The 26653-nt window shown below is 43.0% G+C and overlaps 1 protein-coding gene across 2 annotated transcripts; it reads right to left on the bottom strand.

Annotated features, from left to right (window-relative positions):
- Window positions 1-1891: 1891 nt before the first annotated feature.
- On the bottom strand, window positions 1892-25032 carry arrdc2 (arrestin domain containing 2). 2 transcript variants are annotated; one of them, XM_079580945.1, is made up of 8 exons: window positions 24910-25032; window positions 22436-22693; window positions 4895-5112; window positions 4650-4752; window positions 4102-4358; window positions 3856-4018; window positions 2804-2970; window positions 1892-2704 (listed from the first exon to the last, which is right to left on the bottom strand). In XM_079580945.1, exons 2-8 carry the CDS (start codon window positions 22686-22688, stop codon window positions 2651-2653), a joined length of 1215 nt encoding a protein of 404 aa, XP_079437071.1. In that variant the 5' UTR covers window positions 22689-22693; window positions 24910-25032; the 3' UTR covers window positions 1892-2650. The 2 variants fall into 2 exon arrangements, with proteins under 2 accessions (XP_079437071.1, XP_079437070.1); XM_079580944.1 differs by lacking the exons at window positions 22436-22693; window positions 24910-25032 and adding an exon at window positions 8484-8952.
- Window positions 25033-26653: the final 1621 nt, after the last annotated feature.

The raw sequence follows: 26653 nt of genomic DNA, 5'->3' as shown, positions 1-26653 counted from the left end.
CTAACCCTAACCCTGATCTTAACCCAATTCTAACCCCAACCCTAAAACCACATCTTGACCTTTAAACAGTCCTTCAAAGAAGCGAGGACCACCCAAAATGTCCTCACTTTTCAAAAAGGTCCTCACTCTGTTGGTTAAGTACCCAGACCCTAACCCTGAACCCTAAGCCCCTAACCCTAACCTTAATCTTAACCCCAAACCTAACCCTAATCTTAACCCTATCCCTGATCTTAACCCAATTCTAACCCCAACCCTAAAACCACATCTTGACCTTCAAACAGTCCTTCAGATAAGTGAGGACCACCCAAAATGTCCTCACTTTCCAACAATGTCCTCAAACACACACACACACACGTCTACGTTTGTACGATGTGATAAAGCAGCACTACAGAGGAGCACAGGTTTCTCCATGAGTGACATTCCTTGTTTGAAAGCTAAGAACCTCCAGAGTTCAGTCACCGAGCTTTGGCACTGAACAGGACTTGACTGGGGGCAGGGGGAGTTGGAGTCCCTTTGTGTTCACCTCCAAACCAATATAACATACTGTATAATCAAGGTCGTCTGCCTCACGTTTGTTGTTTGTCACATTTAAGTCGAAGAAAATATCTGGACATAATGGTCTCATAAACATCTTTGAATGTACGGTTTTTTTTTTACACTTCTAATTTCAGCCAGCAAAAATATTGACTAAATTAATGACAAAATATTTAGTAGATATAGACTATATAGTTTCTAGTTTACCTGATGTTCTCACTGGATTTTGCATGACTTCGACTTCATTCCTCTGCCTGATCTAATGTTTGCCAATCTTTAGAAATGAGAAAAGTGTAGATTTGTTGTGTTCGATTTAGATTTTAACAATGTTCTCTATATTCTGGTTTAGATATGGTTTGTGCCCAGCTAGGACAACACTTCCTGAACTCCTTTAGAATCTACAGAAACCACAGAGACATAAACATCATTTACTTTGCTTTTTATTATCAAAACTATTACAAAACTTTGGCAGATCATGAATCAACGTTGTACAAAAATACATTCTTTTTTTGCGTGTTTTCAGTGCGAACCCTGAATACTTCCTTTGTTTCTTCTCCTACTACAGTCTTTTTTTTTCTTCTTCTTATTGGAAGTTGAGGAGAAACACCTCCAGTCAGTATTTTGGAATGTCTTTCTTTTTTCGAGTGGCATCTCCAGCTTTAAGCACCACAAAAGCACCGAGGCGACATCTCCCGTCTCTCCTCTGCTTTTTTTTTTTCTTTTCCCCTCCCGTTTTTGGTTTTCCGCCATCGGCAGCTTCAGGAGACGTATTCCAAAGTCCCTCGCGTGCATAGTCCTCCGTAAAACTCCACGTTCTAATAAGTTTCGTCACCGCGCTAACGTCGAGCGAGACCGTTAGCTTACGGGACAACCCTGTGCCGACAAAGCGCGGTCGCTCCTCGCAATAAAAAAGGCAACCGTTCGTGTAGCCCAGCCAGCCGCAATCCTTCACCGCGATGAGTTGCGTTCAAGAATGAATCGATTCCCCATTTTTCGCAAGTTTCTGGACAATAATGTTTCAAACGTTATTGTTCCGTTTTCTGGTTCTAGATGAGAAATGTTTTCGTATAGGTATTGAAAAAAAAGTATAGTTAAAGTCCTGGTATCGAAAACAAAATGGACAGTACTCAGCCCTAGAAGTGATCGGACATCTTGTGAACGCAACTCATCTTTCCCCAATCAAAAACAGACGGAAACAATAACAAGCATGATTCAAAATGGCGGCTCGGAGTAGCTTGCATAAAACCCGCCGTAACAAGTGGTTGAGCTGCTGGTTTCCGAACCGTTCGATTTGCTTCGTGTTGGGAAGGCTCCAGCAGACCTGCGTTGGTTTTGCTAGCGGCTTCTGGCTTGGCTAGGCTAGGCTAGGCTAGGCTAGGCTAGGCTAACTCGCTTTGGTTCGATACATTCAACTCTCCGCGTCGTGCAATCTCCTCCGCAGACTTTAAGGCATTATTATATTCCCTTTAGCGTAAGTCGTTATTACCTACAGAGCGTAGCGCGTAACTCCTCGCACAACTTCTTAGCTCTGCCGTCCAAAAAAAAACAAAAACAAAAACATTTCACGGTATTATGTGCGTAACAGTTTGAACGTCATCTCTCAGGCGTACGCTGCATAGCAAAACGTTGTTAATAACTACTGCATGATGATTACAATTGCACTTATAGTTTTCAGACGCCACTCAAAGTCGGCGAAAAAAAAAAAGTCGACTCGTCAAAGGCGCCGTTTTAAGACAACCCTAACACCAACTGTCCCCCCCCCGCCCCCCGCCAGTGTCCACAGGAAAATGGGAAGGCAGCTCCTTCTTCGACAGCTTTGTAAAAGGGATCATCACTTCAGGACAGGTAGGTAGAAGTTGTTCGCCTTCACTCCCTTGAGGGGGCAAAAAAACAATCCTTGCTTTCTTTTGCCCAGTTTTTTTTTTCATTTTGATTCTGGAAGGGGGGGAGCTCTGTCCCGTCCCGCCGCGCACGTGTGTGTGTGTCCCCCGCGGCTTATCCGTAGGGGGCGCTACAATGCGGGGGCGTTCCAAATCCAGAGGAGGGGAAGACCGCTCTCGTCGTGATTGGTTTTAAAGATCAGCCCGGACTCTCGGGCCGAGTTGGCGCGTTGGGATCAACAGGTCATGCAGCGCGGGCGGATGTTCAAGGGCTGCGGGTTCGGGTCGATCTGGAAGAAACGGAAAGAAAGATCGTTTACGTTTTTGGATGATGCGATAAAAGAAAGCGTCCGTAAAAAACGAGGAGGAGGAGGAGAAGTCTGGCATACCTCGCAGTACACGGGCGGAGGTCGGAAGCGGAACTCCTGCACGAAGGCCTGCAGGGGGCGCTCGAGGATGCCGCTCAGGTCGTCCGCGGCGGAGGGCTGCGGGACGGACGCGCCGTTCCTCTGCTCCGCCTCCTCCTGGCTGACCACCGCGCTGTACTCTGGAGGAGCTGAACACAAAAACAGGAACCCCATTAGCATTAGCACGACTAGCATCAGCACATTCAAAACAAACAGGACGACGTGGGTTTAGCTTGTTTTGTTCATCAACCTGCTTGCATTTGTTTAGACTTATTGGCCTCGATTTCATTTTCTAAAGGCCTTGCAACCAGATTTCCTTCTGGTACATGGTCAAATCAAACATTTGTGGAGAAAACGGGCTGAAGCTAGCTGTCGTTTCAAGCGCAGGGCCTTTCATTGTGGTTGTTTTTTTGTTTCAGATAGCTTTAATTAGTGAAAAATGTTCCCTTTTGAAGCACTCCGTAGCTGTTGTGAAACGCGCCGCATAAATAAAAAGGCATTTATTTTTGTTATGAGCGTTGAGTCACGTCCTTACACCCACTCTTAACGTTTACTGCAAGCACTGATTCATCCGACTTGCCGTGACTTCCAGCAGGGTTTGTTTGGGCGTGCTTGCGCTCCGGAGCTGGAGCCAAGGGGGACTTTCGCCAATGAGTGATTGTAAAAGCAAAACAGAAACCAAGTAAGGGAAAGGTTATGCCGATTAAACAGTGAGAGAATGGGCCAGGTGCTTTTCAATCCCCTCTCACTAAAAATAAGCTTTTGGGTCAATGTAAAACTAAAAGTGTGTGACTGTTTGACCTTGTGTTTTTCTAACCTGGTTCTCTATTGTTGTTATTGCAGAAAGTAATACATGAACATTGTATTGAGCTAGCAGGAGGTTTTGTTATTAAGTCACGTCATTTAAACTGATAGCAAGAGATTATATTGTCGATTTTTCACACATTTGTTTGGAGATGAACCCGATATCAACCTCTTTGCAATGCATTGAGCGACACCATCTTTTTTTTGTATAATAACGACTGGAGACTTACGTTCTGGTTGCTCGGGGATGGCCATGCGCAGCCACTCCAGGTTGACGCTGTACTGGCTGCTCACGCTGGACGTCCGGCTGCCGAATGGGTGCAGGGGGATGGTGCCGATCACCAGAGGCAGCTCCAGGCAGAGCTTGGAGGTCCCCGGGACATCCACGCACACCTACAGAGCAGGGTAGACCGAGTTTAGACACACGCCTTCAGCCAAACGCCAACGAACCCACCGTCAAACTATCCTTTCCTCACCTTGAGCATGTACTCCACTTTGATGATCCGACACTGCAGGATGGAGGGCCCGACGGGGGGGATCTTGATGGCCCGACCGTGCCACGTCTCCCGGGTCTGGGCCCCGACGATGTCCCCGCACAGGGTGGCCACCACGGAGCGCTTCTGCTTCATGGTGCCCCGCGCGATGAACGTCTGCGTCTGGGTGATGTAGGCTTTGGGGACGATGGAGCGGGAGGTGGAGTTCTCGAACTCAGCGAAGACCGGAATCACCTCGCCTGGCGGGAAGAGACGGATATCGGCATTAGAAAGAGGCACAGAGAGAGAATTCACCAAGATTGTTTTCCGTTAGGGTTATGTTAAAACTTGTAGCTTCTAAAGTCTGGACAACTGAAAGCTAATTAAGCTCTAGAATGGATTAACACAGTTTTTTTTTTCTACAGGCAGAAGCAAGTCAAATGTTTACTCTTTATTGACCAGATACCATATTTTAATGCCAGTAAAACAGTCCTTGATTTACTGAACTACTGTAAACAATGACTACAATGGCGCACATGCACTGGTCTCACCTGGCGTGTAGCCTTTCCTGTCGATCTTCGCCGTCACGTTGACTTGGCCGAAGTTTCTGTACCACGCTCGCGCCATTTTGTCCTTGGTGCCGGCTTGTGGTGCCTGCAAACATCAAACAGGGCCCCCTTAAACTTTGGAACTGCATTTTCTCACAACTTAAACTTCTGCCTTTGATGAAATAAAGCTTAATCAGGAGCTTAGCATTGTTTTCCCTGACAAGCACTGCGATCAGATAAGTCCTTACCAGCAGCGCGGGCGTGTTGATGTCGATGGGCTCGATGACGGTGAACTCCTTCTTGATCTTCCTGACGGTGGCCCAGGGCCGGTGCAGCTTGACTTTGACCCAGTAGCGGATGCTGCCGTGCTTGCCTTCGAAGGACGTGACCAGGGTCTCCTCCGGCAGCTGGAAGCTGAAGGGGAACTCGTGCCGGCCCGCGGCGAGGACGGTCAGCTCGCCATTATCTGAAGAGCACGAGCGTTCAGTTACGTCACATGATCTGGAGGAAGTTTAAAGTCATTTCATGCACAACTGTGGTTTATGAACCTGCTAGAGGGTATGATATAGGAAAGAGCTTTTTGTTTCTTGTTTAACCATGACAAAACTAAATAGAATCCGAATCTAGTCGACGGCATGCTAACAAATCAATGGCTGCGCCCATCTGCTCAGGAAGGGGCCAGTGATGCGTTATGGACTTTAAAAATGGCGGGGAACACTTCCACTTCTTTCTATTACTCGACAATGTCCCCTTTAAAGTTGGTCCCTCGTGGAAAGTGTGGCTGGAGTTGCTTCTACTTTCAATCCCGGTGTAGCATTTATGAACCCCGCTCCTAGTATAGCAGCTAGCTTGGGTCTGCACTACTTTGAGTGTTATTTGCGTTGGACCCGCGCCTTAAGTGGCTCACATGGCCCTTGCGCGCTGGCACGGGAGGGGGGGGGGGGGGGCGGATCCTTCCTCCATTGTGCTCCTTGACTCAAAACATGTTTTCTCCCAGATACATTACAGCACTCCGCATGCCTCAGCCCTCGCCTCCCGCTCCGGCGCTGCACGCGTGTGGCTAGCTAGCGGCACCCTCTTCACTGGAGCAAAAGACATATCAAAAAGGAAACCACAAGCTCTTCTGTTTGTTTGACTCTTGAGGCAAGAAATGATTTTAAAAAGAGGAAGTTCTTGAAGATTGCCACATGTGTTCTTTTTACTGTTCTGCATAAAGCTACAATGGGGCGTAAAGGTTAATCGCATTTTTTTTTTGTATATAGCTAAACATTCCCCAACTTTCCAACATTGTAATTTAGACTTCTACAGACATATTCTTGAATTAGTTTAGCATTTTGCGTGGCTAGTTAGAAACCAAGCCATTCAACAAGAATATTGAAGGATCCTATAATAACTTCTTTAGTTTGTAAGTGATATCCAAATGCTATATGCAAGCTTTCCTGATGCCACGGATTTTGTTCTAATTGTAGGGCTGCAACTAACGATTATTTTGTAATCGATTAATCTATCGACTATTTTTACGATTAATCGATTAGTTGCTTGGCTATGAATGGTGTTTTTTATCACATCAAGCTAAAGTGGATCCGCTTGAGGACGTGTTGATGGAGTAAACGTAAAGCAAATGTTTGTTGGAGGCTCTTGGTGCTAGTTCTGCTTCTGATTGGATGAGACACAAACAGATATTCATGAAATTTACAATGTACAAAGTGTACTACATACACTTGCTAGAAAAACAAAGTAGGTTTTCATCCAAAATACTACATTTTCTTGTAATTTTTGCTCTATTTGAGTCTGTGGGAACTCGAAAACGATTAATCGATTACTAAAATAGTTGTTGACTATTTCAATAATCGATTAGTCGTCGATTAATGTGAATGTATCGATTGCCAACGACTGACTTGGTGCTCTTTAAGTTTAATTGCGCTGCTATACTACGACATTGTCCTCTGCAGAGAACTATAGGTCTATCATGTACAAAAGCTGTAGTTTAGCAGATCATAGTCTTCTCTCGTGTTTCCAAAATGAGGGAATAGGAACAACAGGCACACAAACTGACAGCACAGTTGTTTACCAGCACGGCTCTAACCTACAGCGTGTGTACATAATGTTCTTTGGCTAACTCCACGCAAGTTTCAGATTCCCTTTCAGGCTCTGCGGCGGACTTCCTGTTTGCACTCTAAGCTCCCAGTGAAGAAGGGGAGGGACCGGGGGTGGGTGGGCCGGGCCGGGCCAAACGCAAGAGAAAAACAACTTTCTTCGAAGGAGGAAGCCCGGGGGCAAAGTTGGAAACAGCTGAGCTAGCAGAGCCGTTTCCATACGAGGCGGCCAGGACACTGCTTGCACAGGATCTGAATACGGACTAAACCAGGATTACAACCAAAAAAAAGGGCCAGTTTGGGGGACTCACTCCAGTCATTACAAGAAATAGACCGGTTTAATAAAGCCCCTTTTCCATTCCCCACCCAAACTTCCACCCATAAATCCACTTTCTCATCACTCCAAAGTGCTTGGCTGGACAAATTGCCGATTGTTGAGTTCATTCGCACGTTGCCAAGGTTCACCCTTTGGCACACAATGCGGCGTTTTAGCTAAATTGAATCCCCAAAAAACGCCATTAGCGACAGCAGCTGCAGCTTCATAACAAAAGGGCCCCGCTTTGACACATCTCACAAAGACAGGAAGGCTCCTCTGTTTACCACACGTTTAAAGGGACGGGGAACTGACACTGTGGTTTTTTTAAATGGCAAAAGGTGAATAAAAGCTCACTTGCAGTTTTGGAGAGGAAACATGTGGGCAACTAGAAGCAAGTGTGTATGAAGGGAAAGGAAAGGAAAAGTGGAAATAGTCTTGCATCCGTCTGCAATGTGCATGAATTAGGCGGACTATTTTCAAACTTTATGCAACAAGTTAGCACCTGTTCCTGCTGTCGGGTTCCTTGTGAAATCAGGACTGAGCAAAGGTGTAAACAAGGACTAAAGTAGGTCTACGAGAGGGTGGTTTAAGCTTGTACTAAACACGGTCTGAACCAGGACAAAGGCAGGTAAATAAAGGCTAAGTGAATCCGACCAGGACTGTCTGCGGATAAACCAGGTTGAAACAAAGACTAAACCAGGGATGAATAAGGACTAACCCAAGACAAAACCAGGTTGAAAGCAGAACTATAAAGAAACCAGGAGTGTATAGGAGCAAAAACAGGACTAGACCAGAACAAAACCAAAACAAAAAACGTCCTAAATCAGGGAGGAGGTATGGCAGGTCATGGGGCAAAGCCAGGTTTAAAAACAAAGACTAAACTGGGGATGAATTCGAACTAATCGCAAGACAAGTCAGGATTAAACCGGGACCGTCTGGAAAGCAGGTCTCAAGTAGGACTACACAGGGACAAAGTCAAGCAGAACAAAACAAAAACTGGCCTATAAATCGTTCAGGGGTTTAAACAAAGACTGAACCAGGACTAACCCATGATAAGTCAGGATTAAACCGGGACTGTCTGGAAAGCAGGTCTCAACTAGGACTTTACAGGGACAAAGTCTGAAGCAGAACAAAACAAAAACTGGCCTATAAATCGTTCAGGGGTTTAAACAAAGACTGAACCAGGACTAACCCAAGATAAGTCAGGATTAACCCAGGACTATTGGTTTAAATAAGAGCTCAACCAGGCACAAAAACATCAGCACTGTATAAGGACTGCACCTGGGACAAAACCAGATCTAAAACTTTCAAAAAGATTCCCCAGCTCAAGTGCATTCTCCCCGGGTCTCCCCCTCTCCATCACCCCCGCCTGTTGCGCGCTCACGCTCCTGCCCTGGATGGCCAGATGGATGGACACACACTGACCTGCCTGCAGCAGCGCCTCTCTCCGGTTCAGATACTCCACTTCGTCGCTGTAGTTCTGCGTGTACGCCGTGCTGGAGCCGGCCGAGCGCGACTCGGTCCAGTGCACCTTGGCGAAGCCCTCCGCGTGCAGCTTGAGCGACTCCACGCCGACGCGTCCCGACAGCTCCAGCACCACGCGCCCGGACACCACGTCCCCGCTGCTGAACACGGGCGGGCAGTCCAGCTCGGGCGAGTCGAAGAGCACGTCAAACTTTCGGAGCTTGTCGAAAATCATCTTCGGGGGTTTGTTTGGGAGTGACTTTTTGAGCACTTTTTTTTTGTTTTTGTTTTGGTTCTTCTCCGTGCAGGCTGCGCTCCGTCCTCAGTCCTGCTTCTCTTTTCTCTGTGATCGCTTTCCTTCTTTTTTTCTTCTTCTCCTCTCCGCTTTTGTTTCCTCCTCGCAGACTCTGAGTGAAATGTTGTTTGTCACTTCGGAGGAGGCCCTTTTTGCAGGCTGAGACGGTGGGCGGGCCTTCGCGATTATGTAAGGGGCGCGCTCGGGCAGGCTGCGGAGGGAAGTGATCCATCTGCGAGGGCGGAGCCGCTGCAGATCCACGACGCGCCTTTGTTTGGGGACCAACGCATTTGGATCCACTTTTTTTCATTCATGCAATAGTTTCACGGGCACAGTTCGGCTTTACCCAAATCTAAAAGCTTCTCAACTGGAGAGCAACAGTGTGATGCCTCATTTGAAAGCTCAGACCTACAAAAGTGACGGCAACTTTCAGAGCCGTGGGAAGATATTTTAGTATAGGGGGTGCTGACGCAAAAGTGACAAAAAAGTCACGAAACTTTGACAAAAAAGTGAGAAAAATGTGACGAAAAATTGAGGAAAAAATGGACGAAAAAGCGCTAAGAATTTGACCAAAAAATGCGAATAATTTGAAGAAAAAGTGACAAAAAAATGACAAAAATGGACAAAAATTTGACAAAAAAGTGAGAAAAATTTGACGAAAAATGGAGGAAAAAATGGACGAAAAAGTGCTAAGAATTTGACCAAAAAATGCAAATAATTAGACGAAAAAGTGACAAAAAAGTCACGAAACTTTGACAAAAATGAGACAACTGCCCAACAAAAAAAGTGATGAAAAAAAATCTGATGTGAGGAAAAAGATCAATTTAGTTTTATAGGTCTTAGCTTTCAAATGAGGCGTTACACTGGCCTACAGGATTTGGGTAAAGCTGAACTGGAAAAAATGCTCTCGGTTCAGGCGGGAGTTAAGAGGTTAATAAATAGGATTTACGCACAGAAAAAGTATTTTGGGGGTAAATTTTGTCCCTCAGCGCCCCCTAACTAAAATATCTTCCCACAGCTCTGAAAAAGCAACAACAAAAAACCAAACAAAAAAGTGTAAATAAAAAAGCAACAAAAAAACAAAAAAATCTACAAAAACACAACAAAAATAGCGATAAACGGAGATGAAAACATGACTAAAAAGAGTGATGAAAAAGCGACAAAAAAGCGGCAAAAACACACAAAATGATAAAAAGTTGACAAAAAAAACAACAAAAAAACTTTAAAATTTGTGACAAAGTTTTGCAGGTCTTAGCTTTCAAATGAGGCGCTACTCTGGCCAAACTCTCCAGTTGAGAAGCTTTTAGATTTGGGTAAAATGTGCTCGGTTACGCTAGCATATGAATAGCAAACAATCAAACTCGAGATGAAAAGATATTTCTACACAGTCTTCTTTCGGATTGAGCTGCAACACGAACAGAGCATGCCCGTTTAACATAATAGATCCATGAGCAATGGGTCGTGAACCTGCTGAACGTGGATGTGCAGCCGCTCCGGTCTGCAGCTGGGACGGTGGTGCTGCTGCTGGTGCTGCCTTCACGGGCCCCACCTCCTCCACGCTGTTTATCAAACCGCGGAGAGGTCTAATATTTCAGGTTGGATTTTGCAACTTCTCCGGCTGTTTGTTCCACCAGGTGTCTTTGTTCAAAACGATGGCGCAAGAGGTTTTCACCCATTTGATAACACAAAGTCAGCCGGGCCCGTTTTGGAATACGGGGCTGCCACTTTAATTCACAACACAAACAACACTATTAATCTGTGCAGTAGAAATGGAAATAGTATATTCGTAAGTTCTTTCAGCTCTACTGTGTGTCTCTTTAAGCAAACAAACTTTTGTTTTTGAAGCCTACACAGCCGCTCTGTCCCGCGCCGTCTCATCTGACCATCTCCCCTCCATATTTAGATATATATCGAGTCATAGCCCGGGCAAAGCAAGGCTAAGGGCTGATTTGGACGAGAAACTTGCATAAGCGACGACATTTCATTTCTGTCAGCAGCATAGGCCGTTCATTCATACAGAATCACGGAGGTCATACAACGAAACATGGTAATTTCTTGCGCTTTACTTCAGATTCTTATCTAAAAACAGATACAAACTCATGAGCAACTGTTGAGCTTTCAGCAAAACCTGAAGCCGAATGTGTTTTGGATCATAAAAACGTGTATTTTCAATGAACTTAAACGGTAGAGAGGATCTGTGACTTTAGAGTAGATTTAATGCCCGCTGGAATATCAAAGTCAGTGCTTTTGATGGCCTTCGTTTTAGCGCAATTCGGATTGGTCACGTTTGTAATGCCCTGGAAAACAAAATTCCCCTAGATACAGACGGCATCTCGTCATAGAAGGGGGCGTGGCTTCGCCGAGGGGGAAAATAGAATCTTTAGAGAAACACAATTTTTCACTCTTTTTAGCCATTTTCTGGTGGAATATGAACTTATTTATCACACATAAATAAAGTCAAGTGTAAATCGGGCCCATATGGATATTTTCTCACAGCAGATTGTTCAGTAGAAGTGAAAAAACGGCAGTTGTAGCAAGCGCTAGCTAACCGTTAGTATTAGCATGTAGCATGAAGTTAGCATTCTCCGTTATTCATGTATTTATGGGCTGTTGAACTTGAACTTTGCTCCTCCCCATGTCTTTGTATCTTAATTTAGTATAAACTATATTCATAATTCAGCATTTGTTACAGTAGTTTTTGAAGAATTAGACAAAGTTTAGATTTTTTCAAAATTGTTTTCCCCCTAAACTGTTTTCAAGAATGACCGTATATGTGCGATTCGGCGGCATCTCTGGGGAGGAGCAAAGTGGTTCAACATCCCATAAATACATGAATAACAGAGAATGCTAACTTGATGCCACATGTTAGCATCGGGCTAATGCTAACGGTTAGCTAGCACTTGCTACAACTGCCGTTTTTTCACTTCTACTGAACAATCTGCTGTGAGAAAATATCCATATGGGCCCGATTTACACTTGACTTTATTTATGTGATAAAGAAGTTGATATTCTAACGGAAAATGGCTAAAAAGAGTGAAAAATGGTGTTTCTCTAAAGATTCTATTTAGCCACGCCGCCTTCTATGACAAGATGCCGTCTGTATCTATGCATTCATCAAGTTTTACACAAAGGCCCACTGGATATTTTGTCAATTCATTTCAATTTTGATTTACAGTCACAAGCTTTTGCTCCAATTCAATAAACTGATATCCTGACATAAAAACTGATATAAAAGCTACATGTTATGAGCAGTAATCAGCGCATCACTCGCTTCTCTGCTGTCAGGTGTAGGAGAGGGAATGCGATCGCCATAACAACACGGGAACTTGTCGTGGCAAGGCCTGAAAACTGGTTCGTCGTAACCTACTTTCTGCTGTTATTCACCAAACCAAACAAAAATAGAAACAGAACCCCGGGTTTTTTTTAAGCAACACCCCATCCGTCTTGACTTTTTAACACAAACACTTTCCATAGTTTTGGACACTTTTGTTGACGAACACGCAGCCGTGAAATATCAAAGTGACAAGTGTGAGTTTAAATAGGGCTGTGCAATTAATCGAAATTCAATTACGATTTCGATTACAACAGTAAACGATTACAAAATTAGCATAATCGCAAAAAATCGATTATAATTTTTTTTTCCAATTTTTTTTCCAATTTATTTCTTCAAATGTTCTTTTTTTTTCCAAATTTTTTTTTCACATTTTTTTTCCTAATTTTTTATTTTGGGATTTTTGTCACTTTTTTGCTGGATTTTTGTCTTTTTTTTTGCTGGATTTTTGTCTTTTTTCTGCTGGATTTTTGTAATTTTTTTGCTGTATTTTTGTCTTTTTTTGCAGGATTTTTGTCAATTTTTTGCTGGATTTTTGTCACTTTTTTGCTGGATTTTTGTCACTTTTTTGCTGGATTTTTGTCACTTTTTTGCTTGATTTTTGTCACTTTTTTGCTGGATTTTTGTCACTTTTTTGCTGGATTTTTGTCACTTTTTTGATGGATTTTTGTCACTTTTTTGATGGATTTTTTTAAAGGCAACAAATAATCGTTTGAATAATCGTGATTTCAATTATGACAAAAATAATCGTGATTATTATTTTTTCAATAATCGAGCAGCCCTAAGTTTAAATGATACTTTTGTTGACAACTAATGCTAAAAACTTGTGAAAAACACTTCACCACCTCCAACTGCTACATTATTACTTTATTGTACATCTATATAGTTGTACTTTTTCCTCAACAACACATTCTACTCATAAAATAATAAAAAATGAAAAATGACATAAAAGAAAACTGGCTGTAGAATGTTTCCTAATATTTATGTCAGTCATCCAAGTTTCAGAATGACATCTCTTAAGTTCGCATCATCTGTTCAAGTGACAGTGACTGAAACTACCGCGCCTGCTTTGTTATCGCAGCTACGCCTGGATCATGGCCCGGATGACGCCGTGTTTTCCGCAGCGCCCCTGAAGGCACCTCCGCAAACACGCAGACTTGGGTGTGGAGTGCCGGAGTAGCAAAAACAAGGCTCCAGCGGTGATTGATAGTTCCAGGTTCTTGGAAGAAAACAGGCGGACTGAGCATGCTCCCTACGAAGAGCCCTCCCCGGGAACAGAACTTTCTCACCGCGGGGGGCCCCCGGGGGGTGTGTTCGCCCGCCCGAGACGCCGTCACTTTGGAGTTTTACAGGCACAACGTCAGTCACGCTAGGAGATATGGGTACAATGTGTGCTGGGTGGGACAAAAATATGCAGCTTGTTTAGCTAAATGGGAGAGTCAAAACAAAAAAGAGCAGGTGACGTCAAAGTTTGGGGCTTCAATTTCAGCACGGCCTACATTTGTATGGGGGAAAGCAATCGGGAATTCTGAAAATGATTAGAAATGGGGGTCTTTAACCTGAACCACAACTTATTTAGCAAAAGAGTCAAGAAAATACAGGTGGCATTCTCTGCATTCAAGCACAAACCAACCCAGAGCCCTCAAGAAATACATTATTTGCCTTCAGTCTAAAAAATAATAATTGAAAAACAAAAAAATTGAAATGCAGTCCACATTCACAAACACATTAACCGAAACCCCAAATGCCATGGTTACACCTTGACCTTTTGGCAGCATGATTCTGTCCCATAAAAGCTTGAAAGCCGTTTGAAATGGGGTGAAACTGTGGACCACTCCGGGCCTTTTCATTCATTCGGGACAGCCAGGGCAGAGCTGACAAAAACAAAAGTTGTTTACTCCATTCGTCCCCGCCTGGGAAAAGTTCTCGGCTCCGCACCGCCTCCACATGGTCAGACGGGGGTACTGCGCGGGAGGAGTGCTGAGTTGGCAAAAAAAATAAAATAAATGTAAAAGTAAAAAAAACACAGAATGGAGGGAAAACTAAAGAGTGGATAGAAAAGTAAACTGATGCTGAATGCTAGTTGTGCACATCTTCCAAATAGTGTTTTAGGTATTACTGCAACACTTTCCATGGGATTGCATGATTCTGGTACAAAAATATCTCAAAGCAAAGAAACATAATTTTAAAAGAACAAATCTAATGCATAGGCTTTCTTTGTCTTTTCTTTGTCTTTAACTAGTATGTTGTACAGGGGTCCCCAAAATTGACACAAAAACAACTCGCGACCCCCATTGTATAAAGTTATTGCCTCTTACCTTATTTTAGGGAAGAATAACCTGTTATAACCAAGTTAGTATCTGGATGTCACTATTTATAGGTTGGTTTACGCTAAAAAAGGTACTAAAACAGTAGCATTTTTCTTTGTTTCATCTTGAAATAATCTGGGAACCACTGTGTAAATAGAGACTCTTACCCTCCCGCCTCAAAGGAACAGGCCACCGTTTGTCCACACTGAGATATGTTCTTACCTGAGCTTGGACGAGTTGATGTGTACCTGTCCGGTCTATGTGCGTGCCCTCAGTCGCACAAAACGACCAAAGATGTTGCTAGCATTCGGCCTCTCCCAGCATATTCCTATTGCTCCAAACGGGGTGGAAGTTGGAAGCGACGAAGCTCTTCCACGGGCGGACAATGTGTGGACAAACTGTGGCCTGCTCCTTTAACTGAGCACATTTCCTCCAGTTCAGCTTTACCCAAATCTGAAAGCTTCTTGACATGAGCTCAAAGCCTCTAGGTCAGTGCAATGCCTCATTTGAAAGCTGAGACCTACAAAACTGACTGTAAAGTTGTTGCGATGTGGCCTTGTTCTGTTTTGTTGCTTTTTTTTATTGTGTTATTGTTGCTTTTCTGGCATGTTTTGGTCACGTTTTTTGTTGCATTATTGTTGGATTTTTTGTATTCATCGCTTTATTGTTGTGTTTTTTTCCTCTCTTTTTTGCCCAAGGAGTCAAACGTCTTAGAAAACAAAACATAGATGCTAAAGATTTTAAGGACTGCAACAACTACCACACAGGCACTGCTATTTCTACTGCTTCTATAACTCTTTCTATTATTACTCTTCATACTTAAATGTGCCATGTGTGTGCGTTGGTAGTACGTAGGATGAGTGTGCCCCCTGGTGGTGACGTTTATCGATCCTCTGCACAGTGCTGATAATTTTAGAACGTGCCTAATATAGTGACCAGCTGGTGTGCACGTGCTGCTGCTCTGACGTAGATGGTCCCAGTTAAAACAGACCTGTGTCCGCTTTGTGGCACAAACATGGAAGAGTTATTAGCACATGTGTCGGGCTAATTTGGGAAAAAGGAAACGGGGCTGTGTTGTTGTGACGCACAATCATTGAATAAGCATTTCATTTGTTTCCAGCAGGCATTCAAATTTAAACCATCTTAAAAGAATTGTATGGTTTCATCTTTCATGGTCCAATACGCATACGGCCAAAACTGCTACTGAATACGTTCTGGAACATCATTTAGAAATTTTCCATGAACTTCTACAGTAAAGAAAAATTGGTGAGCGATCACATCAAATGTAGATGTAATACTAGTTTGAACCCAATATAAGGCTTGACATTGAAGGCCTTGATTTTGGTACAATTCATTTAATGACCCATAATGCTTTTAATCTCTGTAACTGTTGGTCAGGTTCCCCATAGACTTATGCCGAGTCCAAGATGTTAAAAATGTGTGTGGTCAAAACAAGACATGACCTCTGCACTACACCAGCAACAGGCCACATCCCATAACAGGGCATTGTTATTATCCTTATATATCCAGCCATATACTGTATATGCGCAGCAGTAGCTTTGTTTGAGAGGTCTCAAAACAACACGTCCTTGCAAGCTGCTTCACACTAAATCTCCTCAATGTGGCGCCAGGTGATCTTCATATGCCCTAGAAGACTTCATGCACATTCATAAAGCACAGGGAATGATCCCAAAACTGGGTAACTGTCCCACTTGAGCGTATGGAGTGCAGCTGCTGAAAGCTTATCAGAGGTGCAGCTCCACTGCAGAGCGAGGCGTCACACAGTGAATATTTGTAACACGTGCCTGGACCAGCGCAGTCCCTGTAACAGACGTCTAACATTAGAACAAAACTGGAACACTAACTATAACAAACCAGCATGTTAACTATCACAGCACGTAGCACGTACTGTACTGCAGAGCCAAAGCAGTCCACACTGTGGCGTGAATCATTTTGCAACACACAAGGTCAGATCTCAAATGACACAAAAAAAAAGGATTGTTGCCATGGTAACGAACTTACATCCTATCAATGGTCCAAAGTCCTCAAAAGGATTAGCCTGGATAGGGTTAAATCAGCAGGCGATGCAGACTATCGCCTTAAAGAGCACTGGAGATGGATCCAATGCTCTTTAAGGGTCACCCAGCTGCATCAAAGGATGGGTCAAATGCAGCTGACAAAATTTCTTATGGGGACAATAAAGGCCTGTCCAGGTGGTCAAAAAGTTTTAAAGAGGGGGTATTCTGCTTTTTTCAGTCACATAGCACCAGTCTATATCACACTACAATGATTAGCAAACCTTCTGTTGGTCTGTAAATGCAGTAAATTAGAATAACTGCCTTGTATAAAATGTCTCTCTCAAAATGGCTGTAGTGAATGTCTTGAAATAGGCCTCTGTCTCTTTAAGAACCTCTGAGCCTTTCCGACACGCCCCCTCCACACGCTGTCTGTGGCATCAGTGGGGAGGGGGTTCTGCTGAGGAGCAGTGGTTGGTTACTCGGCTGGTGACGAAAGCTCGGAGGCGTCTCCAGGAGGTGGGGGCGTTCCTAGGAGGACTCAGGCAAACCTATCCCTAAAATGGCCGCCAGCAGAGTTTTTACAGATTACTCAGAAATACGTGGATGTGCCAAGGCAACACTTCAGGCATGTTTTTAAAGAGGGAATGACATAATAACATGATGGAAAGCTTGAAAAAATCAATTTTGCATAATACCCCCCCCTTTAAGTAAAGTTAAGTGAATGCATTTCCCCCGTACAGGTCTAAGGGCCGCGCTGTACTTTCTCCTTCACCCCCTTTCGAAAAAGAGCCGTGTTGTTGTTGTCTTCCCAGATGAATGGAGAGCGGTGGTACCAGCTGGGGCACAGAGGAGGGGGTCAGAACAGAGAAGGAGGGGCCAAGGAGAAGAGGGTGTGTGTGTGTGTGTGTGTGTGAGGGGGGGGTAGTTGTTTTTGCAGTCGCCGCGGTAACTAAGGAGAGCATTTTTCAAACGCAGCTCACCCGCCCCCCGTCCTTCCTCCTCCCCCCACCACTTTTCACTGCTGTCATCGGGACATTCAAGAATCCGTCATGTCTTTAGATGTTTAGACATTATTTTAGCCATGAACAAACACACACATCACACCTTGGACACTAAACTAAGTGTGGTTTCTGAACAGAATCATGGAAATGTCTTAAACTTGAAAGCTAAGACCTACAAAACTCATCTAAGCTTCTTCCTTGTTTTTGTTATCACGTTTTAGTATTTTTTGTCACCTTTTTTTGCCACATTTGTGTCGTTTTCACCTCTTCGTTGTCGTGTTTTGGTCGTTTGTTTTTGTAGTGTTGTGCCCCTGTGATCAAGCCACAAAATGTGACCAAAACATGTCAAATAAGCAACAAAAATGTGATGAAAACACAACCATAAAAACGTCAATCTCATCAGGGAAGAAGCTTAGATGAGTTCTGTAGGTCTTAGCTTTCAAAATGAGGCCGCAAGCTCCAGTCGAGAAGCTTTTAGATTTGGGTAAAGTGGAGAAAATGCAAGGCGGGGGTGAAGAGGAGCGTCCCTGAGGTCAGATAAGATCTCTAAAGCTAACTGTCACCACTTTGTGAGTGACGCCTGTAATCCTACAGGGCGGGGGTGTGCTGCCCTTCTCTCTCTCCATGCTTTTTATTTGTTGATTTTAGTGGTGGGACTTTCTTAATAACGTTCACATACTGACTCAGAAGCGCTCACTCTCCCACGTGTAAATAAAGAAATCGGACGCAGAGCTTTTTAGTTTAAGGCCTCCTCTGATTGGGATCTTTAAAAAAAAAAAGTTCATGTCGGCTTAACTGTGAATAAAGGTTTTGACAGTAAAGTTGTTTATGGCTTTACACGGTGTTCGTCCGCAAGGAACGTCTGCAGGAAAAAGCAGTGTTAATTTTGACATATTTTATTTAGTTTCAGTCTTAGTCTTAATTTTAGTCGAGATTTAGTCAAAAAAAACTTTTCAATGTTAGTCTACTTTCAGTCGACTAACATTGCATGTCAATTTAGTCGACTAAATTTAAGACTAATTTAGTCGACTTTGCATTGATAATATTCATTATATTATTATTATCATTATCATTATCATCATCATTATCATATTTAATCAAGGTCTTCATGTTTCTTCTCCCACATGAACAAAGCTCAGAGCTGATCCTTTAACAGAGAATTTAAATGATCTGAGGCTCTTTCAGACGCTCAATAGAAGTTTGGATGATTTTAGTCTCTCCTTTTAATTTTTATTTAGTCTAATTTTAGTCGACTAAAATATCTGGACATTTTAGTCACAGTTTTAGTCTCATGAGGAACTTTTAATTTAGTTTTAGTCCAATTTTACAAAAATATCACTTTGACTAAAATTAAGACTAAATATTTTAGTTGACGAAATTAACACTGGGAAAAAGGAAACTGAAAAAGTAAACATTTGTATATCGGCCCTAATTGACATTATATTCTATGAATCCAAACTTTTCCCATGGTCCTTACCACTAGCTTTGCTCTCATAAGCCTTTAGCTTTTAATCAATCCAATCTGAAATGTGCAAAGAACCGCTCGGAGAGAGGAGGGAACAACAATCTGCATCTTGTGCATCAAAACGCACTTTATTTCTGTCAATCGCCCTCATGATCACGGATTAAAGAGGTGCACAAGCCGCCAGTTTAGCATGATCTAAAAACAAACATTGTGTGCCCGACGCCGCATCCCCACAACGTATTTTTGCAACAAAATGGCAGCCCTATATTGTCATGAAACAGTGCGAAACTTGCGCCCAGGCATTCTCAATAGTCTATGTCCTTTTCTTCAGCCGTTTCCAGCCACAGCCCAGTGGAGTGAGTGAAGAGAGGGAGACAAAAAGTCTGCTTCAAAGTGTGTTTCTGCAGGGGCGCTGCTAACAGACCTGTGGCCTTGAGTCACTGAAGCTCCACAAGCAAATAATAATAATAATAATAATAATCTATGCCAAATCAGTTTTTCTTAGCTCCCACTTTTGTAAAAAAAAAAAATCATTACAAAAGATCATTTTAAATAGGCATTACCAGTAGAATAAATAACTGCACAAATCAAATGGTTTAAAAAAAATGACGGTGAGCGGGCACAGTCAGTGGGGGGAGGCGGGGCTTTTTGAGTTTTGCGCCCCTGCCCCTCTGTAGCGCTCTGCACGGCCCTGCTGTTTGAACTGACTGACACTGTGGAGAGATGGTGCGTGTTAAGGAGGGGAAATAAATGCAGGGATATCAATTTGAAGATTTGCTGTAGATGACTGACATCATTTTTTAAATTTAATGTAAGGATTAAAAATAATAATAATAATAATCAATAAAAAAAAGAATCGAAGTACTTCATACAGCCAGGTTTAAATGTACAAGTTTGTTTTGGAGACATTTTCACCTGCTGTTTCTCGCCTAAAAGGGTATTTTGAAATTTCGGTTAATACAGTATTTCATAAACTGTGATCAGAGAACAGTTTGGTTCTATGGTACTAACCATCTGCAGCGTCTGGGCTTAACCACTGCACCCTGGTAAAACATTATGCACGGCTAAAGAGCACTGCAGTACACATTCACCCAATAACCCCGACTTCAGAGTGTAAGATCAAACATTAACCACTGCTTGATATTTGTTTTTATTCCCTGTATCTGTGCAGTGACTCGGCTCACACCGGTCTCCTCTGTGAGGTCTCCATGCAACAGGCCGAGCCCAGGTGAGGCCGAGAGCGGCACATCAGCACTTTCACACCACCTTCGTCATCAGCTCACACCTGCTCCAGTTACTGCCGCCTCCGCACACAGGCACAAACAGGCACACACACAGGCACACGCCTCCACACGCAGCCACACACGCAGCCACACGCAGGCACACGCAGTCACACGCAGTCACACGCAGCCACACGCAGCCACACAGTCAATGAGCTTGACATTCACGAAATCAAGCTCAGGGCTCGGGAAAAATATTGCCATTATTCACACAATTATCAAAATTAAGAAAACACAGAGAATTTCTCCAAACCTTTACAGTACCGTCTAATGTTCACACAAAATAATTATATCCACAAAGACCTAAACAAATGGATCAGCTGATTTGACTTTGTTGTGCTGCCTCGCATGGTTTCACTTCACTTTTACCGTGACACAACAAACGCATCGCTGCATATGGTGCTTTTGGGACTTCCCCTTTAGAAATGATTTTTTTCTGCACTTTGGATTAGTGAACCTCATGTTCAGAAGACGTGACAGCTTTACAGTGGCCCGATAATTCTTATGATCAACCTACCGTGAGCTTTAATAAGTGCGTGTTAGTGACTCTTTAACTTGAACTGCACTACTTTGTCTTTTACAAAGGAAAACAACAAGTTCAGGTTGACACTTCTATCCAAAAAAAAGTGAAAGGAAAATGTTCCGCAACACACCTGAGCCTCGTCATTGTTTGTGAACATTTTAAATGGTAAAATGGTTAACGGACTCAACTTTAGACATAGTGTCGTAGTTGTAAAAGGGGTTTAAGTCTTCACTTCAGCCTAAACCCCTTTCGGTCAGGCATTATTTAGCACTTAAATACTCGATGTACACGGTTTTCTTGTTGTGTTGTGTATAAGATCTTTGGAGAACATGTGACTTGTGATCTGGGTGTTTGTAATGACCAAAGAAAATAGACTACTACTGCTATATAGCACTTTTCTACCTTCATCAGGCCCAAATCGCTTTACAGCAAGCTACCAGTCACCCATTCACACTCTCAGACACCAATGTAGGGCTGCAACTAACGATTATTTTGTAATCGATTAGTCTATCGATCATTTTTACGATTAATCGATTAATCGCTTGGCTGTGAATGGCGTAGTAAAGTTTTATTTTTTCATTTTTTTTTTTCACATTATAGCTTAAGTCGCGCTGTTTAACCTCTTAACTCCCGCCTGAACCGAGAGGATCTTTTTCCTCACGTCATTTTTTTTTCCATCATTTTTTTGTTGGGTATTCAACTCATTTTTGTAACTTTTTTGTCATTTTTTGTCACATTTTTGTCATTTTTTCATCAATTTCTTATCACATTTTTGTCACATTTTTTGTCATTTTTTTGTCAATTTCTTATCATATTTTTGTCTCATTTCTTGTCATTTTTTTGTCAATTTCTTATCACATTTTTGTAACTTTTTTGTCATATTTTGTCACATTTTTTGTCATTTTTTTGTCAATTTCTTATCACATTTTTGTAACTTTTTTGTCATTTTTTTTGTCATTTTTTTGTCAATTTCTTATCACATTTTTGTAACTTTTTTGTCACATTTTTGTCATTTTTTCGTCAATTTCTTATGACATTTTTATCACATTTTGGTCATTTTTTTGTTACATTTTGGTCATTTTTTTGAGAAAATGTGCTCGGTTCAGGTGGGACTTAAGGGGTTAAGGAAGTGCTGATGGAGTTCACTAAAGGGAAATGTTTGTTGAAGGCTCTATTCAGGAAATTTACATTGTACAAACCACTACAGACCCTAAATATAAAATCAAAGTAGGTTTTCATCAAAAATAGTACATTTTTTTGGTCATTTTTGCTCCATTTTAGTCTGTGTGAGCCAGAAAACGATTAATCGATTACTAAAATAGTTGTCGACTCTTTTAACAATCGATTAGTCGTCGATTAATCGATTAGTCGTTTCAGCCCTACACTGGAGGCAAGGTGAGTGAAGTGTCTTGCCCAAGAACACAACAACAGTGGACACCTTCAGCTCTACCAACTGCGCCAATGTCTGGAGATCTTACTTTAGATACAAATTAATGGATAAAAGTGTCCTCTGAGCTAAATGCTAACTCAAACTCAAGTTTCTGCTTTATGTGGCGTTAGCTACACATCAAATGATCACTAAACATCATCTTACAAGATATTATAAGATGACATGACTCAATGAAATGGACAGAACATGCCTCGCCATACTTTAGTATTGGTACTCATTTCTCCAGATGTGGAGGACTGACCTCTGATGAGATGCTGCCTCTTCCTGAAGTAGCTGATCTTGGACGTGTAGTCGTTGTAGACGGAGTTCATGCCGCGGTTTTCCAGCCAGTGCGCCGTGGCCACCCCTCGGCCCTGCACCTTCATGGAGAGCACCCTGGTCTCCCGGCGCATCTCCAGGAGCACCCGCCCGGACACCAGCTCTCCCCGAGTGAAGGCCGCGTCCGCCGGGCCATCCAGATCCACCCGGAAGGACTTGATGGAGCTCAGAGACATCTCGGCTGCAGACACATCGAGGACAGATTTGGACTTGTTATTCTACCTTCTCAAAGTAATGAGTCTAAACCTTTGCATTGTAGACAGAACTTTAACAGTGCTTCACCTTCCAAGTGCCACCAGGCCGAGCTCAAGATCAAATCAGGACTAGGGCTGTCACGGTATGAAAATTTTACCTCACGATTATTGTGACCAAAATTATCACGGTTTTCGGTATTACCGTGGTATTTTTTTAAATGTGTCTTAATATGTTCAGAAAGCATTGATAGTCCTGCAGAAACTGAAATCGTTTCAAAAAAGTTTAACAGTGCTTATTACATTTAAAAAAAAATACAGACAAAGGCTTATCAATCAAAGTAAAGGAACTATAACGATGTGTTGTTGATCGTTTCGAGGGTATTACATGTACTATTTATAGCGTCAGAAACGAAGATAAACCGTCTATATCAGGAAAACTGTTGTTGTCCTTCCAGTGAGCTTTCGCTTTGCAGATTTGGGAAAATGCCATCATTATTAAATTCATAAAACTGCGGCGAGAGTGAATCTATTGCAATCTGCCACTGGGAGCCATTGTGCCATTGTGCGGAGGTATCCGGACATGGCTTATGCTGGCGGTGGCGCTGCAGCCGCACTATGGGGCGACTTGTTACATTCTCCCTCAACCCAAAGTCCCACATCAGCATTTCAGCTAAAGCGCTAACGTTAGCTTACTGCTATAGAGCTGAGACGGTCCCGCTAACGTTAGCTTACTGCTATAGAGCTGTGGGAGACGGTCACGCTAACGTTAGCTTCCTGCTATAGAGCTGTGGGAGACGGTCACGCTAACGTTAGCTTCCTGCTATAGAGCTGTGGGAGTCGGTCACGCTAACGTTAGCTTCCTGCTATAGAGCTGTGGGAGACGCTAACGTTAGCTTACTGCTATAGAGCTGTGGGAGACGCTAACGTTAGCTTACTGCTATAGAGCTGTGGGAGACGCTAACGTTAGCTTACTGCTATAGAGCTGTGGGAGACGCTAACGTTAGCTTCCTGCTATAGAGCTGTGGGAGACGGTCACGCAGGAGAGTCAGAGGTTCGAAGTCTTGCTGCTTTAGAGACACTTTTTCCTGCACGTTCCACAAACAGGAAAACTGTCTCCATCAACTGTCCTTCAGCTTCTTAGGACAGTTGATAGAGACATGTCCAGACTTCAGGCTCGGTCTCTGAGGCTGATCCTGTGCTGTTGTGTTGGACATGATTCCAGCTTCGAGAAAGTTTAGTTTTGGTTGTAGCTACAGAGGCGCCTGCGGCAGCTTCAGCAGAGGAGACGGCGGCTCATGAGGCTCACTTTGCCTAAACCGCGGGCGCCGTAATCCACCGCGGTAAAAGATTAAAAAAAAAACAAGACGGTAATTATTATTGTCAACATTTTTGCCGGGCTTTACCGCTACACCGGTAACCATGACATCGCTAATCAGGACTAAACTGGGTCTAAACTGGGTCTAACTGATATCACCGGTGGGCCACAGACCACAGTTTGAGAACCACTGTGCCAAGCTTGATGAGTGGAATTTGCACCAAACGATTCATGAACACATTCAACACAATCTGCAGATATTTTTGGTAAACACAGTCAAAGTGTTAGTGCTGGACGACAGGCATTTCATCTATTTTAATTACAAAAACTGACAATAAAGACAGTTGTGTTGGATATTATCAGATTCTTTTCTCTTCTTGATGTAGCTCCACAGTCCATGCTCCACTCTGGTACTGACTATGCAGATATTTAGCAAGACAAACAATGTTCAGGCTAAAATGTGTGCAGCATATCAACTGCCATGTTTTTGTTTTCCTCTACAAATGTCTAGAGATTTTGAATGGAATTTTCTCTTCAGGCCCCAGGAGGCTGGAAGAGGGCACATGAAAACCCCATATGAATATCAATTACTTTTATTGATTATTTTGTTGATTTTATTATTTTTGCTAGATCCGATCATCCATTTGACCAAAGGGGCAACTGAAAGTAAAACTAAACAGTAACGAGAATAGAATCTACCAGTGGCTCGTGCGTTAATGTCAGATATACTAATCACGCATGTTCTTCTTTCATTAGCAATAACAGAGTCTTACATCGAGCGTGTAATAACCTCTCTGTTGTCATCCACGAGCAGCTGACGTCACGCCGTTCTGGAGGAAACCGTTACATCGAAAAGTCCGTATCGTTCTTATCCGTGCACGCGCTCACCCGCGGTCCCGGGCCGAAGGGAGCAGCCTCCTGCAGATCTGCGATAAGTCCGGAGTGTGAAAACCGCCCTCCTCTCTGCGCCCTGGGAGTCTGACTGCCCGCTGAACACGTCCTGCCGCGCTTTATATACGGTGACGTCCGCACGCTCTGCCCGCTGCGTCCAATCAGAGACGGCGCCCGCCGGAGACGAGGCCGGCCCACAGCGCGTGGAGCTAAAGCGTTGGCATGGCGACGACGGAGTCACGCGAGTACACGATAGCATTAAGCTAAAATAAAAGCGTCCTAATACACGCAGTAGTCAGTTGTATCCATTGTATGGATGGATGGATTTTTGTTTTGATTTTGGAAAACATGTAAAAAGACGTTTTATAGGAAACACATTGTTTTTTTCTTATTGCCATTTTAACAATAGAGTTCGGGAATGTGACGTCATATCGCTAAGCATTATGGGATTAGCAGCCATTGTAAACTAATGGAGATTTAAAACACTTGGAGACAACAGTGTGTTAGATGTATTTACCAGCAGTATCTCAGCAGCTAACGGAGTCGTTCAACTGGTTTTTTCTCCACTTTTTATACTGTTTTTAGCTAATGTTAGTCTATGGAAATGTATGCTAACAGCTGCAAAGATGGCGGATCTCCATGGTAACTGTGGACATTCCCGAACTCTATACAAAATGACTTAGGCAGTTATGCTATGTGGCTAACGACATGCTCTTCCTCTGTTTTTAGCATTTCCTGTTACTTCAAATGTTTTCTATATATTTTAGTGGTAGTGGAAGCCGGAGCAGACACATTCAGCACAATTTTACTACATTTATGTGTCCAGTTTTATCTTAAAAGGGCTAGATGCAAGTTGGTCATTTTATACTCACTACTGCCACCTCAGGTCATACGTGTAACTGCAGCTACAATATTAAGGGAATAGGCCACCGTTTTTACATACTGAGATACGAGTTCTTTAGGACCTGTCTGATCTTCACCCGTGCCTTCAGTCACGTAAACACAGCGCAGACGGCGTTAGCATTTAGCCTCTCCCCCTCTCCTCTATAGCTCCAAAACAGGTCAAGATAGAAGCCACCAAGCTCTTCCACGTTTTCCCTATTTAAATATGGTTACGTGAAGTGTTCCACTACAAAGTATAATTACACAAAATTAAACAATGTGGATTTTCTAAGCGGATAAAAGGGGGGACTATATTGTAAGGCGTAATAATACCAGGAGTAGTTCGAAATCCGCGCGATCTATAGCTTTTTGCCCGATACAAGATTGTTCAGAAACTGCTGAAGAATAAACAACGGCACACTGAAATGGTGAATGAAAGAATCAAAGGAGGGTTGATGTTCAATAAGAACATCAGGTCACGGCGCCCCCTAGTGTAGACTATTTAAAGCAATGTGACAACCTGCCTGCGTGACAACCAGCCCCGGTCTCCGCTATACTTGTTCCACTGTGAGTGAATCTCAGCGACAAAAGCTTCATGTGACAAATAAAAATGAACGGAGTCTGGATTCTGTGAACCTCATTCTATGTGTTCTTATGACGTATTCTTTGGAAATTTTTAAGTTTTTCCACTTTGTTTCATGTATTGTTGCTCTTAATTTATGTCACGAGTCACGACTGAAACATAAATCAGACTTTTAACTCAAAACAGTCACAGAGTTCTCGACTAGCATTTTTTTTGTCGCTACTTTGAACTCCTACTAGTTGAGTACATTTGTTTTAAACAGCAGTGTTGCATGAG

This window comes from Gobius niger (assembly GCF_951799975.1).
Source record: "Gobius niger genome assembly, chromosome: 22".
NCBI lineage: Eukaryota > Metazoa > Chordata > Actinopteri > Gobiiformes > Gobiidae > Gobius > Gobius niger.
Note: the sequence above shows the minus strand (reverse complement) of the source record. Positions and strands in the feature narration are given on the sequence as shown.

Bases quoted from the DNA above. Each gene is read 5' to 3' on its own strand.
- arrdc2 (XM_079580944.1), bottom strand. From the start codon at position 8,757: ATGATTTTCGACAAGCTCCGAAAGTTTGACGTGCTCTTCGACTCGCCC. The intron at 4,753-4,894 runs GTAAGGACTTAT...TGATGTTTGCAG, and splicing joins TCAACACGCCCGCGCTGCTG to GCACCACAAGCCGGCACCAA. The intron at 4,019-4,101 runs GTGAGGAAAGGA...CCTGCTCTGTAG, and splicing joins AAGTGGAGTACATGCTCAAG to GTGTGCGTGGATGTCCCGGG.